At 44.3% G+C, this 16,138-nt stretch overlaps 1 protein-coding gene across 1 annotated transcript in view; it reads right to left on the bottom strand.

The window, feature by feature from the left end:
- KSR1 (kinase suppressor of ras 1) overlaps nt 1-16,138 on the bottom strand; it is a 260,113-nt gene that overhangs the window by 65,747 nt on the left and 178,228 nt on the right. Inside the window, exon 4 of the mRNA XM_077296854.1 lies at nt 10,593-11,049. Within this exon, the coding sequence (XP_077152969.1) occupies nt 10,593-11,049 (457 nt within the window). The remainder of the gene's footprint in view (nt 1-10,592; nt 11,050-16,138) is intronic.

The following is a 16,138-nucleotide window of genomic DNA, read 5'->3' as shown; positions in this document are numbered from 1 at the left end:
TATGGGGGATTTATTACATTGTATTGGTGCTGGCTGCATTACATTCTATGGGGGCTGTGCTGTATTACATTCTATGGGTGTTGTGATGCATTACATTCTATGGGGGCTGGCTGCATTACATTCTATGGGGGTTGGCTGCATTACATTCTATGGGGGCTGTGCTGTATTACATTCCATGGGGGCTGTGATGCATTACATTCTATGGGGGGGATTTATTACATTGTCTTGGTGCTGGCTGCATTCCATTCTATGGGGGCTGTGCTGTATTACATTCTATGGGGGTTGTGCTGCATTACATTCTATGGGGGGCTGGCTGCATTACATTCTATGGGGGCTGTGCTGTATTACATTCTTTGGGGGCTGTGCTGTATTACATTTTATGGGGGCTGGCTGCATTACATTCTATGGGGGCTGTGCTGTATTACATTCCATGGGGGCTGTGCTGCATTACATTCTATGGGGGGATTTATTACATTGTATTGGTGCTGGCTGCATTACATTCTATGGGGGCTGTGCTGTATTACATTCTATGGGTGTTGTGCTGCATTACATTCTATGGGGGCTGGCTGCATTACATTCTATGGGGGCTGTGCTGTATTACATTCTATGGGGGCTGTGCTGCATTACATTCTATGGGGGCTGGCTGCATTACATTCTATGGGGGCTGTGCTGTATTACATTCTATGGGGGCTGGTTGCATTACATTCTATGGCGGCTGTGCTGTATTACATTCCATGGGGGCTGTGCTGCATTACATTCTATGGGGTGGATTTATTACATTGTATTGGTGCTGGCTGCATTACATTCTATGGGGGCTGGCTGTATTACATTCTATGGGGGCTGTGCTGCATTACATTCTATGGGGGCTATGCTGCATTACATTCTATGGGGGCTGTGCAGTATTACATTCTATGGGGGCTGTGCTGCATTACATTTTATGGGGGCTGGCAGCATTACATTCTATGAGGGGCTGGCAGCATTACATTCTATGGGGGCTGTACTGTATTACATTCTATGGGGGCTGGCTTCATTACATTCTATGGGGGCTGTGCTGTATTACATTCTGTGGGTGGCTGGCTTCATTACATTCTATGGGGGCTGGCTGCATTACATTCTATGGGGGCTGGCTGCATTACATTCTATGGGGGCTGGCTGCATTACATTCTATGGGTGGCTGGCTGTATTACATTCTATGGAGGCTGGCTGCATTACATTCTATGGGTTTTCTGGCTGCATTACATTATATGGGGGGCTGGCTGCATTACATTCTATGGCGGCTGGCTGTAATACATTCAATGGGGGCTGGCTGCATTATATTCTATGGGGGGCAGTATTACATTCTATGGAGGGCCTGCATTTTATTCTATGGGGGGCTGCATTATGCTCTATGAGGGGGCTACCATACATTATATATGCAGGGGCTGCATTATACTATATGAGGGGGCTGCATTATATTCTCTTGGGGGTTACATTATACTCAGGGGGCTACAATATATTCTGTGGGGTGGCTGCATTATACTCTGGGGTGGCATCATTATCCTATATGTGGTCTGTATTGTACTGTATCGCGGACTATGGGGAATAGGTTATACTATATGAAGAACTATGGGGTGCATTATACTATGGGAAGTGAATTGTACTACATGGATGACAATGGCGGGGCATTATACAATATGGAGCACTATAAGGAATGTATTATACTATTTGGAGGACTGAGGAATGTATTTTACTATTTGGAGGAGTGTATTATACTACACTGTGTTCCAAATTATTATGCAAATTGGATTTAAGTGTCTTAAAGATTTAATTGTTTTGTTTTTCAAATAAACTCGTGGATGGTATTGTGTCTCAGGGCTCAATGAATCACGGAAATCAATCTTAAACACATGTGATAATTAGTTTTCCAGGTGATTCTAATTAAAGGAAAACTACTCAAAAATGATGTTCCACATTATTATGCAGGTCACAGGTTTCAAGCAATATGGGAAATAAAAAGGATCTCTCTGCTGCTGAAAAGCGTTAAATAGTGCAATGCCTTGGACAAGGTATCAAAAAATTAGATATTTCACGAAAACTTAAGAGTGATCATCATACTCTGATGAGATTTGTGACTGAAACAGACCACAGACAGAGTTCATGCAAATAAAGGCATAATGAGGAAGTTTTCTGGCAGACAAATTCATTGGATTAAGAGAGCAGCTGCCAAAATACCATTACAAAGCAGCAAACAGTTATTTGAAGCTACTGGTGCGTCTGGAGTCCCTCGAACCTCAAGGTGTAGGATCCTTCAAAGGCTTGCTGTGGTGCATAAACCTACTATTCGGCCACTCCTAAACAGTGTTCACAAGCAGAAACGGTTGCAGTGGGCCCAGACATACATGAAGACTAATTTTCAAACAGTCTTGTTTACTGATGAGTCTCGAGCAACTCTGGACGGTCCAGATGGATGGAGTAGTGGATGGTTGGTGGATGGCCACCATGTCCCAACAAGGCTGCGACGTCAGCAAGGAGGTGGAGGAGTCATGTTTTGGGCTGGAATCATGGGGAACCAGCTGGTAGGGTCCTCTAAGGTTCCTGAAGGTGTGAAAATGACCTCAGCAAAGTAAATAGAGTTTCTGACTGACAACTTTCTTCCATGGTCTAAAAAGCAGAAACGTGCCTTCAGGAACAAATCATCTTCATGCATGACAATGAATACCTCTGAGTAATTGGCTGCTATGGGCATAAAAGGAGATAAACTCATGGTGTGGCCACCATCTTCCCCTGACCTCAACCCTAAAGAGAAGCTTTGGAGTATCATCAAACAAAAGATCTATGAGGGTGGGAGGCAGTTCACATCAAAACAGCAGCTCTGGGAGGCTATTCTGACTTCATGCAAAGAAATACAAGCAGAAACTCTCCATAAACTCACAAGTTCAATGGATGCAAGAATTGTGAAGGTGATATCAATGAAGGGCTCCTATGTTAACATGTAACTTGGCCTGTTAGGATGTTTTGGAGTTAAATAGCTTTTTTGTTCAGTGACCTCCTAATGCTGCAAATTCCACAAATGAGCATTTTCAGTTCTTTAAAACATATCAAATGTTTAGAAATACTACTGTGCCTAATAATTTGGAACAGCGCATTTTGAGTTTTTATTCGTTTTGGAGATTATACTGTTATCATTGGGAGGTTTCTTCAATAAAATTCGATGTATACTCTAACGGGTGATGACTTTTATTAGACTGACTGTCATTTGCACTGACCATTTAGGAAAATCCGAGAAAAATGTCATTTGCATAATAATTTGGAACATAGTGTATATGGAGGAATTGCAGTGTATTTTAATATATGGAGGACTATGAGGAGTGTATTATACTATATGGAGGACTATGGGGAGTGTATTATACTATATTGAGGACTAAGGAGTGTATTATACTATATGGAGGACTGAGGAGTGTATTATACTATATGGAGGACTGAGGAGTGTATTATACTATATGGAGAACTGAGGAGTGTATTATATTATATGGAGGACTGAGGAGTGTATTATACTATATGGAGGACTGAGGAGTGTATTATACTATATGGAGGACTGAGGAGTGTATTATACTATCTGGAGGACTGAGGAGTGTATTATACTATATGGAGGAATTGCAGTGTATTTTAATATATGGAGGACTATGAGGAGTGTATTATACTATATGGAGGACTGAGGAGTGTATTATACTATATGGAGGACTGAGGAGTGTATTATACTATATGGAGGACTGAGGTGCACATTATAATATATGGAGGACTATGAGGTGTATTATACTCAGCAAGCAAAATGTTGCCTATTCATCGAGTGATTGGATTGTTTATGTGGGAACAGAAATCCTTGTTCTCAGCAGCACATCGCCGGTGTAAACTGTAGATGTGCTGCTGATAAAATGATGCTGTATGGGGACAGATTGATCTAATTGTGATTGTTCTGTTCCCTTCATTCTTTCTCAAGTTGGTGCAAAGAGGCCGGGAAACAAGCGAACAACTTCAGTATTGTCGATCATACTTGTTTAGTGGCCTGAGATCAGCGCATGTAAATACAGCAGAAATGCTTCGCAGGGAGACCAGGCAAGGATGATGACAGTTGGAGTTAGCACCCGGCGCCTGGGAATAGCACTAACTCTACTGCTTTTCCCAGCCACCAGAGCATTTAATTCTGGTATGTGTAATGATTTTTAGGGTTGATGTCAGCTGGGTAATGTCAGCTGCTATCAATCCCTGGTGTAAGTAATGGAGAGGTGTCTATCAGACACCCCCACTACTAGCCCAGACCTGGCGAAATCCAGCGACTCTGAAGAGAGGTGACGGTAGTAACAATACCGCTCTTCACAGTCGCCGAGCTCAGTGCAAGACCCGGAATATCTGAAGAGCGGTGACGTTACTGATGTCACTGCTCTTCAGAGTCTCCGGGTCTCGTGCTGCACAGCAGAACCAAAAGTGGCTGTAGGCAACATTTATGGAGAATCAGAATGAGGTTCCATAGCCTTGGTCATCTCAATCCCTTCATTATCTACGAGATCCAGGTATGTAGGTAAAGTAGCGGCTTTTCTTGGTACCGCAACTAAAAGCAATAAATAGGACTGAGCTGTAATGCTGGATACAGCTGTGATTATATGTTAGGCTACGTTCACATTTGCGTTGTGCGCCGCAGCGTCGGCGCTGCAACGCACAACGCAAACAAAAACGCAGCAAAACGCATGCACAACACTGCGTTTTGCGCCGCATGCGTCCTTTTTTTGATTGATTTTGGACGCAGCAAAAATGCAACTTGCTGCGTCCTGTGCGCCCGGACGCGTGCGCCGCAGTGACGCATGCGGCGCAAAACGCAAAGTGCGACGCATGTCCATGCGCCCCCATGTTAAATATAGGGGCGCATGACGCATGCGGCGACGCTGCGGCGCCCGACGCTGCGGCGCAGACCACAAATGTGAACGTAGACTTATATAGTCGTGTTACACTCCCCTCACTTATTGTAACCTACAAGTGTACAAAGATATTATACAGTCACCATGTGACAAGTGGGCCTGTGTAACTTCAAATGCCAGGGCAGAATTTTAGTCCCAGTCCGGCCCTGCAGGTGAGTATGATGTGACAGCCGCCACTCCTGCTGCTCCCTCTCCCCCGCTGACCCCTGGGACAAAGACTCGAGTATAAGCCGAGTCTTAAGCTTAAAAAAATGGGCTAAAAAAGTTGGCTTATACTCGAGTATATACGGTATGTTAATTGTGTTGCTTATTGGGGTTGTCACATACCCAGGGCCACCATCAGGGCATTACAGCCATGACTGGCGTATGGGGCCCGGTGGGCAGAGGGGGCCCGCATCGGCCCCCTCTCATCTGCTCACCGGGCCCCTACCGGCAGCCGCAGGCTGAACCGGGCCCTTAGCGGCCGGCGCTGCAGCTGTTTAACGCTATTGACGTGCAGGCCCGCACCCGCACGTCAATAGTTAACAGCCACCAGTCAATCTGAGGCTGGCAGCTGACGTCAGCCGCAGCGTGCATGTCGCCGGCGTCTGACGTCATTGTCGCCGACGAGTGTACGCTTCAGCTGCGTGGAGAGAGCAGGAGCGCGGCAGGTAAGCAGAACTTTTTTTTTTTATTTTGAGCGGCGATCCGGGGGGCCCAGGGCAGAACACTGGGGCAGAACTCTGGACACACTGGGGCAGAACGCTGGACACACTGGGGCAGAACGCTGGACACACTGGGGCAGAACGCTGGACACACTGGGGCAGAACGCTGGACACACTGGGGCAGAACGCTTTACACACTGGGGCAGAACGCTGGACACACTGGGGCAGAACGCTGGACACACTGGGGCAGAACGCTGGACACACTGGGGCATGACTGGAGACAAGGGGGCATGACTGGAGACACAGGGGCATGACTGGAGACACGGGGGCATGACTGGAGACAGATGGGGCATGACTGTAGACAGATGGGGCATGACTGGAGACACAGGGGGCATGACTGGAGACACAGGGGGCATGACTGGAGACACAGGGGGCATGATTGGAGACGGGGCAGAATGGTGATACGGGCATGATTAAAGACACTGGAGGTAGGATTGGAGACGGATGGGGAGATCATATGGGGCAGGATGGATACTCATTAGGGCAGGATGGGAGAACATATGGCTGGAGCCAGGAATGAGACACACGGGGCTAGGATGGCGAATATTATTACCATAGGGGCTAATTAAAGGATATTATTACTGCAGTGATGTATTTATTTTATTTTTTGAGTACACTGTTTTAAATGGAGGGGCGGTCCTATTACTGTGCAGAGTGATACTATGTCGCCTTCTTCATGTGGTGTAATGTAGAAGTTGGGAAAATTAAGTAATGTGTTCTGCAAGTGGAACTCGAGATAACCGTGTTATTTCCTGCAGAGACGAGTCCTGGCTGGATGAAGTGATGGCGGTCTGTGCGGGATGAAAGATGAAGGACTTCACCTAGAGACGTCACTGGTGAGTCAGTGTTACCTATACACTGACACTATACACTGTATACTATATACAGAGGTCCTGTGTATAATGTCACCGGTGATCACTGGATTACCTATACACTATATACAGAGCTCCTGTGTATAATGTCACTGGTGATCACTGTATTACCTCTACACAGACACTGCATACTAAGTACAGATCTCCTGTGTATAATGGCACTTATGGTGATAGTATTGTGGGGTTTTTTTTATTATTGATCAGTATTGTAGTATTCATTCACTATGTGGTGGTAATATGTGGTCTGGTCATGATGTTGTGGTATTTGTTCCTTGTATTTGATATTATTCGATCACTGTGGTGGTAATATGTCATCTGGTCATGGTGTGGCGGTATTTGTGCCCTGTAGATAGTATTATAGGTCACTGTGGTGATAATATGGTGTCTGGTCATGGTGCTGTGGTATTTGCTCCTTGTATGTGGTATTATAGGTCATTTTAAAAATTGGAAAATAAATAAAAATATACCTAAATTCTATTGCATATTTTAACAAATATTTAATAGGTTACAGTAGAGTAGGGCCTGGCCAAAAGTGTCTACCTTGTCATTTTGGTGGCTTAAAGGGAACCTGTCACCACGTTTTTGGAAGATGGGATAAAAATAGCGTTAAATAGGGGCAGAGGTGGGCGTTACATTAGTGTGTTTGTTATGCGTTTATTACCCACCTAAGTTGCCGAAATACCTTTGCAAAGTCTCCGTTTTCGCCTGTCAATCAGGCTGGTCTGGTCAAAAGGGCGTGTTGTCTTCCCCCAGATTTTGCGTAGTTTTCCGTTGGTGGCGTAGTGGTGTGCGCATGCCCAAGGTCCCGAACCCTCTGCCAGGGGATTTAAAAGAGCGCGCTGTTCGTTATTTCATTGGTGATCGGTGGGCGCGGCCATCTTCCTTTGGCCGCGCGTGCGCAGAAGCGGCGCTCTGCTGGCCGCGGCTTCAGGAAAATGGCCGCGGGATGCCGCGCGTGCGCAGATGGATATCGCGGCCATTTTCCTGAAGCCGCGGCCAGCAGAGCGCCGCTTCTGCGCACGCGCGGCCAAAGGAAGATGGCCGCGCCCACCGATCACCAATGAAATAACGAACAGCGCGCTCTTTTAAATCCCCTGGCAGAGGATTCGGGACCTTGGGCATGCGCACACCACTACGCCACCAACGGAAAACTACGCAAAATCTGGGGGAAGACAACACGCCCTTTTGACCAGACCAGCCTGATTGACAGGCGAAAACGGAGACTTTGCAAAGGTATTTCGGCAACTTAGGTGGGTAATAAACGCATAACAAACACACTAATGTAACGCCCACCTCTGCCCCTATTTAACGCTATTTTTATCCCATCTTCCAAAAACGTGGTGACAGGTTCCCTTTAAAAAATCTTTTGGCCAAAACAAAAGCTGCCGGCTATATGTGTGATCTGGTGATGGGAACTGTCACTGTGTGATAGGTGAGAAGTGGAGATTTTCCAAGAGAGAGCGGTGGGACTGTGGACAGTTTGAGGGGTGGAGCGTGGAGCCTGGGCGGAGTCTCAAGGGGGCCCCGGAAATTTTGCCAGTATGGGGCCCCGAAATTTCTAGTGGCAGCCCTGCACATACCTACCAGACTTCTAGACATTTTATGGTAAATAAAAAGTAGCACAAAAATTACCAGTAAAAAATAAGCCCTTGCACGACTTTGTTGACAAACAATTTAAAAACACATGGCATCTTGGAAATGGAATGAGAAAGACTATAGAAAAAACTGAAAATGGCTGCAATTGAAGAGGTTGAAAGCTATGGATACCTTTTGTTTTTTTCTACTTGTTAGTGGTTACTAGGGTTGAGCGACTTTTGCTTTTTTAGGATTGAGTTGGGCTTTGTGAAACCCGACCTTCTCGAAAGTCGGATCGCGTGAAATCGGCCGATTCTACCGGACCGGAACACGAAACCCAATGCAAGTCAATGTGGATTATCATTTTCTCTCTCTCTCTCTCTCTCTCTCTCACGAAACCCAATGCAAGTCAATGTAGATTATCGTTTTCTCTCTCTCTCTCTCTCCCCCCCCCCCTCCTCCGTGCAAAGCATATGTTGTGTTTGACTGCGGAAATCACTGCAGCCCAAACGGTAATATGGCTCTATGACGCCGCAGAAACCAGACCGGAACCTATGTCATCACGCTGCCCACACTCCTTAATTGGCTGAAAAAATGGCGGGGAAGGCGTCATACAAAACGCGACTTTGGCGCCAAGATCGCCGACCACGTGGCCGATCCCACGCTGGAGTCGGGTCGGGTTTCACGAAACCCGACTTTGCCAAAAGTCGGCGACTTTTGAAAATGAATGATCCGTTTCGCTCAACCCTAGTGGTTACCTCAAGTTAAGAAAAAAAGTTGCACTAAATGTCAGATTGCAATGTTAATTTATTTTCAGACCTCTCATATGCAGTTTACTACCTGCACCTATTTTAAGACTTTGCTGTGGATGTGTATCTCCCAATAAGGCTGGAGTCAGATGAGCGTATGTTCTCTCGGGTGACAGAATTGGGCCGATTATGCAAATGACACTCGGCTAAAACTCTCTTGTACATCTTCTCCATTACCGACATCCGCGGAAATCGGACAGCACTTGAATGACATCCGCGTGCAGTGCAATGTTTCACACGCACCTGCAGACTTGTATGGGTAGGTGCGATCCGATTCTCAGATGCACTCACAGCATGATGCAATTGTTTTTTCATGCCATATCGGCATGAGACAACAATCGCAGATCTGAGCTGCCCTGTAGTATAAGGCTATGTGCACACATTGCGGATTTTGCTGCGGATTGGCTGCTGCGTATCTGCAGAAGTTTTCCATGCGTTGTACAGTACCATGTAAACCTATGGAAAACGAAATCTGCAGTGCACATGCTGCGGAAAATACCGCGTGGAAACGCTGCGTTGTTTATTCCGCAGCATGTCAATTCTTTGTGCGGATTCCGCAGTGGTTTACATCTGCTCCTCAGTAGGAATCCGCAGGTGTAAAACCGCAGGTGGAATCTGCACAAAAACCACAGGAAATCAGTGGTAAATCCGCAGTGCGTTTTTCCTGCGGATTTTGCAAAAACGGTGTGGAAAAATCCGCACACGAATCCGCAACGTGTGCACATAGCCTAACACTGATCCGAGTGCTATGTGATGTTTCATCATGTGATTCGCTAGTGTGAATGTAGCCTAATACATGGGATTTGAGGTATGTGTGTCCAAGGTAATGCTGCTTTCACTAGTTTGGATAAACAAGCACAGTTCAATTTCTACTGTATGTTAGTTTCTATATCTGTAGCTCAAAGAGGGATCTTCTGCGCTGTCTTAGGTCTTCTGCTTTCCTATCTAAACTAGTATCGGCTTGTATGAGTTCCCCTCCCTGAATGCTTTCTTTCCTCTCCATGCTCTTATCTGCCATATACAACCTCTTTTACCTCCCTGCTGCTCTCTTCATCAGGGCTCGTTCATACATCTATATTTTCAGTCTGAGTGCTGTCTGTGAAAAAAGCGGACAGCACTCAGACCAATGTTATTCAATCGGGCAGCTGTAGATGAGCGATTTTTTTCACTGACCTAATCAGAAGTGAAAAAACTCACAGTATGCACTAGCTTCTACCATAAATTGGTTGAGACTCACCCATTCAACTCTATAGGTGTGTGAAGACAATCAGATGCCATACAGAGCCACAGTATGGCATCAGATTTTTACGGATACTTTGCTATTCTGTCACATAGGAAAATGTAAATGGTCTTGTAAATGAATCATAGCTGCTGTAAAAAAAAACGAATGCATACAGACTGCACGCAGATAACAAGTGAGAACATTAATTTTGGAGAGGAGTATAGGTTAAAAGCTGTCGTTGCAAACTATGATTTTTTTCTAAAATAAAAAATGTTGAGAATAACTATTTTAAATAGTCGTTGACTAAATGGTCTACAAAATACTTTTCCTGTATGTATATAAAATGTATTCACCTGGGCTAAGATAACAGTTTATATTATGACTGTTCACTGAGAATACATAAAACACAGTAAATAGCAAAATAATCCTGCTACAATCCATACAAAAGACCCCACACTTACTTTGAAGTTGGAACTTCATCTATTCTATTCCCAAGCTGTGATTCATGAGACTTGCTCCTTTTCAGTGTTGAAAAGTTGGGCAGCAACTGCTGAAAAACTTTGCGACTAGGTGGTGGCGGTGTCCGAGGAGGCTTTATTTTCATGTGTCTCTTTGTCATTGGAGTGGTGGGGGGTGTTATTGTAATCCCATGGGGAGTCCTCAGTGTAAGCCTATTGCTTGGTGTTGACGAGCTAAATGGATCTTGGAAGCTGTCCGGATAAACATAAGGTCCATGTGATTCGGAAACAGGGATGGCAGACACTGATATGGATCGAGGCTGGTGACTGTTGGCCTTTGGAAGTTGAGTGTTTAAAGTCCAAACTGTCCCCACTGGGGATGAGAGGTCATAAGGAGATTGGGAAGAGCTGTCTTTTCGCGTTTCACTAGGATTCCACAATGTTTCCTTCATGTCACCACCTAGACAAAGCAAATTCCACAATAACACAATGGATAAGTCACAACTGGAAAAAAAAATCTAAGGCAGTTACGGAAACTTGCCAACAGTGCCAGACTAGTTCTGAGTTACAGCATATACTATAGCCCAGAGCTGCATTCACAATTCTGTAAGGTGCTATAATTATATATAATAAGCAGTCAGCAAGTAAATAGTCAGACATTGGGAGATTTGGTACAGATTATATAGTTACGTAGGTTGCAAAAACACCTAGGTCCATCAAGTTTAACCTTTCTCCACCAATTGTACATTTCGTCACTAATTTAGCTATAACCAGCAATGTTGTGTATCAAGAAAATCGTCCAGCCCTTTTTAAAAGCTGTTATACTGTCTACCATTACTACCTCCTGTGGTAAGGCATTCCACAGTCTGACTGCTCTAACTGTAAAGAACCCTTTCCTGTTTAGCTGCCGAAATCGCCTTTCTTCCACCCGTAATGATTGTACCCTAGTCCTCAGTATGGTCTTTGACGGAATAAGTCATGTACCAGTGTTTTGTACTGGCCACACATATATTTATACATGTAAATGAGATCTCATCCGAGGTGTCTTTTTCCTAAGGCTGCCATAACACTATCAGTATGTGGTCAGTATTTTACATCAGTATTTGTAGCCAAAACCAGGAGTGGAACAATTAGAGGAAAAGTATAATAGAAACATATGCACCACTTCTGCATTTATCACCCACTCCTGGTTTTGGCTTACAGATACTGATGTAAAATACTGACCAAATACTGATAGTGTGACGGCAGCCTAAGCCAGACAAGCCCAACTTTTCCAACCTCTCCTGATATGAGAGGCCTTCCATCCCTAGTAATAATCTAGTTGCCCATCGTTGAACCGATTCTAACTTCTGAATATCCTTTTTAAAATGTGTTGCCCAAAACTGGATTCCATATTCTAGATGTGGCCTCCCTGTGATTTATAAAGGGGTAATAATACGTTGGGATCGTGGGATTTTATCTCTGTTTTTATACATCCTAAAATCTTGTTTGCTTTTGCAGCTGCTGCTTGACATCGAGTACTGCTGCTCAGCTTACTTGTAACCAGAATACCCAAGTCCTTCTGTTCTGTAGTCCTGAGTATACTCCCATTTAATGTATATGCAGCAACAGGATTACTCAGTCCTAGGTGCATTACCGTATTTTTCAGACTATAAGATGCGCCGGACCATAAGACGCACTGAGAATTTTCAGAAGGAAAATAGGAAAAAAAAGTGTAAAATGGGGGTCCATCTTACAGCTTACTGGGGGGGGGGGGGGGGAGATCGGCATGGGTGGAGGATTGATCACAAGGGAGCGTGGTCACAGGGGTTGTTCATTGGTCCAGGCTGGTGCGGTGGCCTCCGGTAAATCCCATCCCAGCAGAAAAGAGTGTTTGCTTTTATGACGTGGTCACAAGAGCCATGATTCTGTCATGTGAGAGAATCGGCTCTACTATGCCAATGACACAGGCATTCTAGTGTGATCCAATTCTCTCGCATTGGAGAATCAGAGCACAGGTACTGAGAACATGGAGAATGGTTATGCTAATGACACAGCTCAAACTCAGAATTTGGTCAGTGTCAGCTTAGTGTGATCCGATTCTCTTACATGAGAGAATTGCAGCTCAAGTGAGGAGAAGATGGAGAATTAATTTCTACATCTTCTCCATTGTCTGAGTCCATTGATGTCGGACTCCACTCCGATAACATTCAAGTGCAGCCTGCTGTTTCACACGCACCCATAGAAATGAATGGGTGTGCGTAATCCAATATCTGGAGCAACCTGCCGCATGCTGCAATTTTTTTCTCATGCCGAATCGAAGCCCTTAGGGCTTCTGGAATAAATAATGGTGAAGAATATCCTTGTACTATTTTAAAAGGTATGTACACACATCATCTTTTATATGCTGGCATACCCACATCGTTTTTATAGTAGCATGGTTTTTAATCCATATACAGTGGGTACGGAAAGTATTCAGACCCCTTTAAATTTTTCACTATTTGTTTCATTGCAGCCATTTGGTAGATTCAAAAAAGTTCATTTTTTTCTCCTTAAAGGGACTCTGTCACCCCCTCCAGCCGTTATAAACTAAAAGAGCCACCTTGTGCAACAGTAATGCTGCATTCTGACAAGGTGGCTCTTTTAGTTATTGGTGCAGTCAAAGCAGAAATAAAGCGTTTTATAATTTCGCAAAAATACCTGTCTTTAGCCCTGGAGGCAGGTCTTAACCCCCCTGCTGCACATGCCACACTGCCGTCACTCAAGGCTTCTTCGGCGCCGGGCGCCGCCCCCTCCGCGCTGTTTTCAAATCAAATCCGGCGCCTGCGCTGTTTTGTTCTGCCTGGGGCAGGGGCAGTGAACGCTGCCCGTCTGACCTCAGATGCAGTCTCGCAGACTGCACCTGTGCGGCCACCCAGCTTGTGAATCCCAGCCCCGCAGTGTGTTATGCATTATGCACAGTCTCGATGATGTCATCACTGGTGAATGATGCTACGCTCTCAGCAGCTCATTCACCAGTGATTCTCAGCCTGGATGGTCGCATCTTGGTACCGTCCAGGTTGAAAACGATTTAGCCCCCAGACACGGATTACGGCGTGGGACAGAAAGACGGACAGGTATGGTATATTGTTGTTTTTTTATTTTACTTTTATTACATGCGATCGAGGGCTTTGGTGAAATTAGGGGTTGTCGTAAGTATAGTTTAATTGAGAGTATTAAAGGAGTCTGTGTCATTTTTTCAATTAAAGGATTTTATTCTGGCTGTGTCTTTATTTAACACATAACTATAGGATTAGTAATGGAGAGGTGTCTTATAGACACCTCTCCATTACTAAGCCATGGGCTTGATGTCACCTGACAATAGAAAGGTGACATCAACCCCACAAATATTAACCCCACTTGCCACCACTACAGGGCAAGTGTGAAGAGGCGGACAAAGCGCCAGAATTGGTGCATCTAATAGATGAGCCTTTTCTGGGCGGCTGCGGGCTGCTGTTTTTAGGCTGGGGGGGGCCCTATATCAATAGCCCCTTACCAGCCTGAGAATACCAGCCCCCAGCTGTGAGCTTTAGCAAGGCTGGTTGTCAAAAAAAGGGGGGATCCCACACTGTTTTTTTAATTATTTATTTAAATAATTAAAAAATACAGCGTGGGGACCCCTCTATTCTTGATAACCAACCTTGCTGAAGCTGACAGCTGTGAGTTTTGCCTGGTTGGTTCAAGAAAATAGGGGAGAACTCACATTGGGTTTTTCAATCATTTATTTTGTTATATTGCAGGTGGCGGCTGAGCGATACCCTGATCATCCGCTCCTGCTGTCACTGTTATTAGCGATCGCCGGCAGAGCAGGGGAGAATGATGAGAGCGTCTTTGGCACCTGCTGCTGGGTAACAGCACTTAAAGTAGTGCTTTTTCCCCGATGCCGATGCGTCTCACACGGAGGACATCAATATGTGTTCTCCGTGAGCGGGACGTTTTGCCGTCCGTGCTGACACTAAAAAACGGACTTGTCTACGTGTGGGTAACTCAGACACACAGTCCATTAAAAAACACAGATATGTGCACAGACCCATTCATTTGAATGGGTCTACGTGTGTCTGTGTCTCCGGTACATGTGAAAACTGTCACCACACGTACTGGAGACACTGACGTGTGAAAGAAGCCTAACAGTTGAGGGCAGTGCTTCATCCACAACATGCTGCCTGTGTTTGGGGCAGTGATAAGTGGCATGTCCCTTTAATAACACAGGTCAACAAAAAAATTTTTTTTTTCTGGTGTCCAAAATATTTTAATAAATTTGGGGTATTTTTGGGGTGCTGATTCTGAATATGCTATCAGTTTTGCCAGATTGGCTCAAGTTTTTGAGATTTTTGGTATCTTATTTATAGCACTTGTTGGTAAATGCGACGCATCATCTCATTAATTTCTTTGGATTAGTACTTGAACTGAGCAGTTCTCAATATAGTTTTGTGTTAATTAGTGTTCTAAAAGTTTGTTCATAGCTTGATTTTTGCACTAACTTTATGTTGTTGTCTGTTTTCCAGTGAAAAGCATGAACTCATCAAGAAGAAGTTGTCTTAACGATCCAGACTCATTCTGTTACATTTGTGGTGAATACACACTGCCAAAACATAGAAGAAACATAACAGACTTCGTAAAAAAAGTGTATTTTGCCTATTTTGGGGTTATGCTTGGGGACCAAGACAAGTTTTGGGCACCACACATAGTGTGCAAAGCATGTATCGAATTATTACGAAAATGGAGCAAAGGACAAAGAAAAAGCTTCAAATTTGGTGTTCCAATGGTGTGGAGAGAGCCAAAAAATCATCATGATGACTGTTATTTCTGTGCAGTGCAAGTGCAAGGATTCAATAAGCATAAGAAACGAAAATGGGAGTAACATGGAATCTGCAAGAAGGCCTGTCCCTCATTGTGAAGATGTGCCTGTACCTGTGTTTACCATAAATAACAGTCATTATGATGATTTTTTGGCTCTCTCCACACCATTGGAACACCAAATTTGAAGCTTTTTCTTTGTCCTTTGCTCCATTTTCGTAATAATTCGATACATGCTTTGCACACTATGTGTGGTGCCCAAAACTTGTCTTGGTCCCCAAGCATAACCCCAAAATAGGCAAAATACACTTTTTTTACGAAGTCTGTTATGTTTCTTCTATGTTTTGGCAGTGTGTATTCACCACAAATGTAACAGAATGAGTCTGGATCGTTAAGACAACTTCTTCTTGATGAGTTCATGCTTTTCACTGGAAAACAGACAACAACATAAAGTTAGTGCAAAAATCAAGCTATGAACAAACTTTTAGAACACTAATTAACACAAAACTATATTGAGAACTGCTCAGTTCAAGTACTAATCCAAAGAAATTAATGAGATGATGCGTCGCATTTACCAACAAGTGCTATAAATAAGATACCAAAAATCTGGCCAATCTGGCAAAACTGATGACATATTCAGAATCAGCACCCCAAAAATACCCTAAATTCGATGAAATATCTTTGGCACCAAAAATGCTGTTGACCAGTGTAATAGAAGCATATTTGCTAAATTT

Source organism: Ranitomeya variabilis, chromosome 3 (genome assembly GCF_051348905.1).
Source record: "Ranitomeya variabilis isolate aRanVar5 chromosome 3, aRanVar5.hap1, whole genome shotgun sequence".
Lineage (NCBI taxonomy): Eukaryota > Metazoa > Chordata > Amphibia > Anura > Dendrobatidae > Ranitomeya > Ranitomeya variabilis.
Note: the sequence above shows the minus strand (reverse complement) of the source record. Positions and strands in the feature narration are given on the sequence as shown.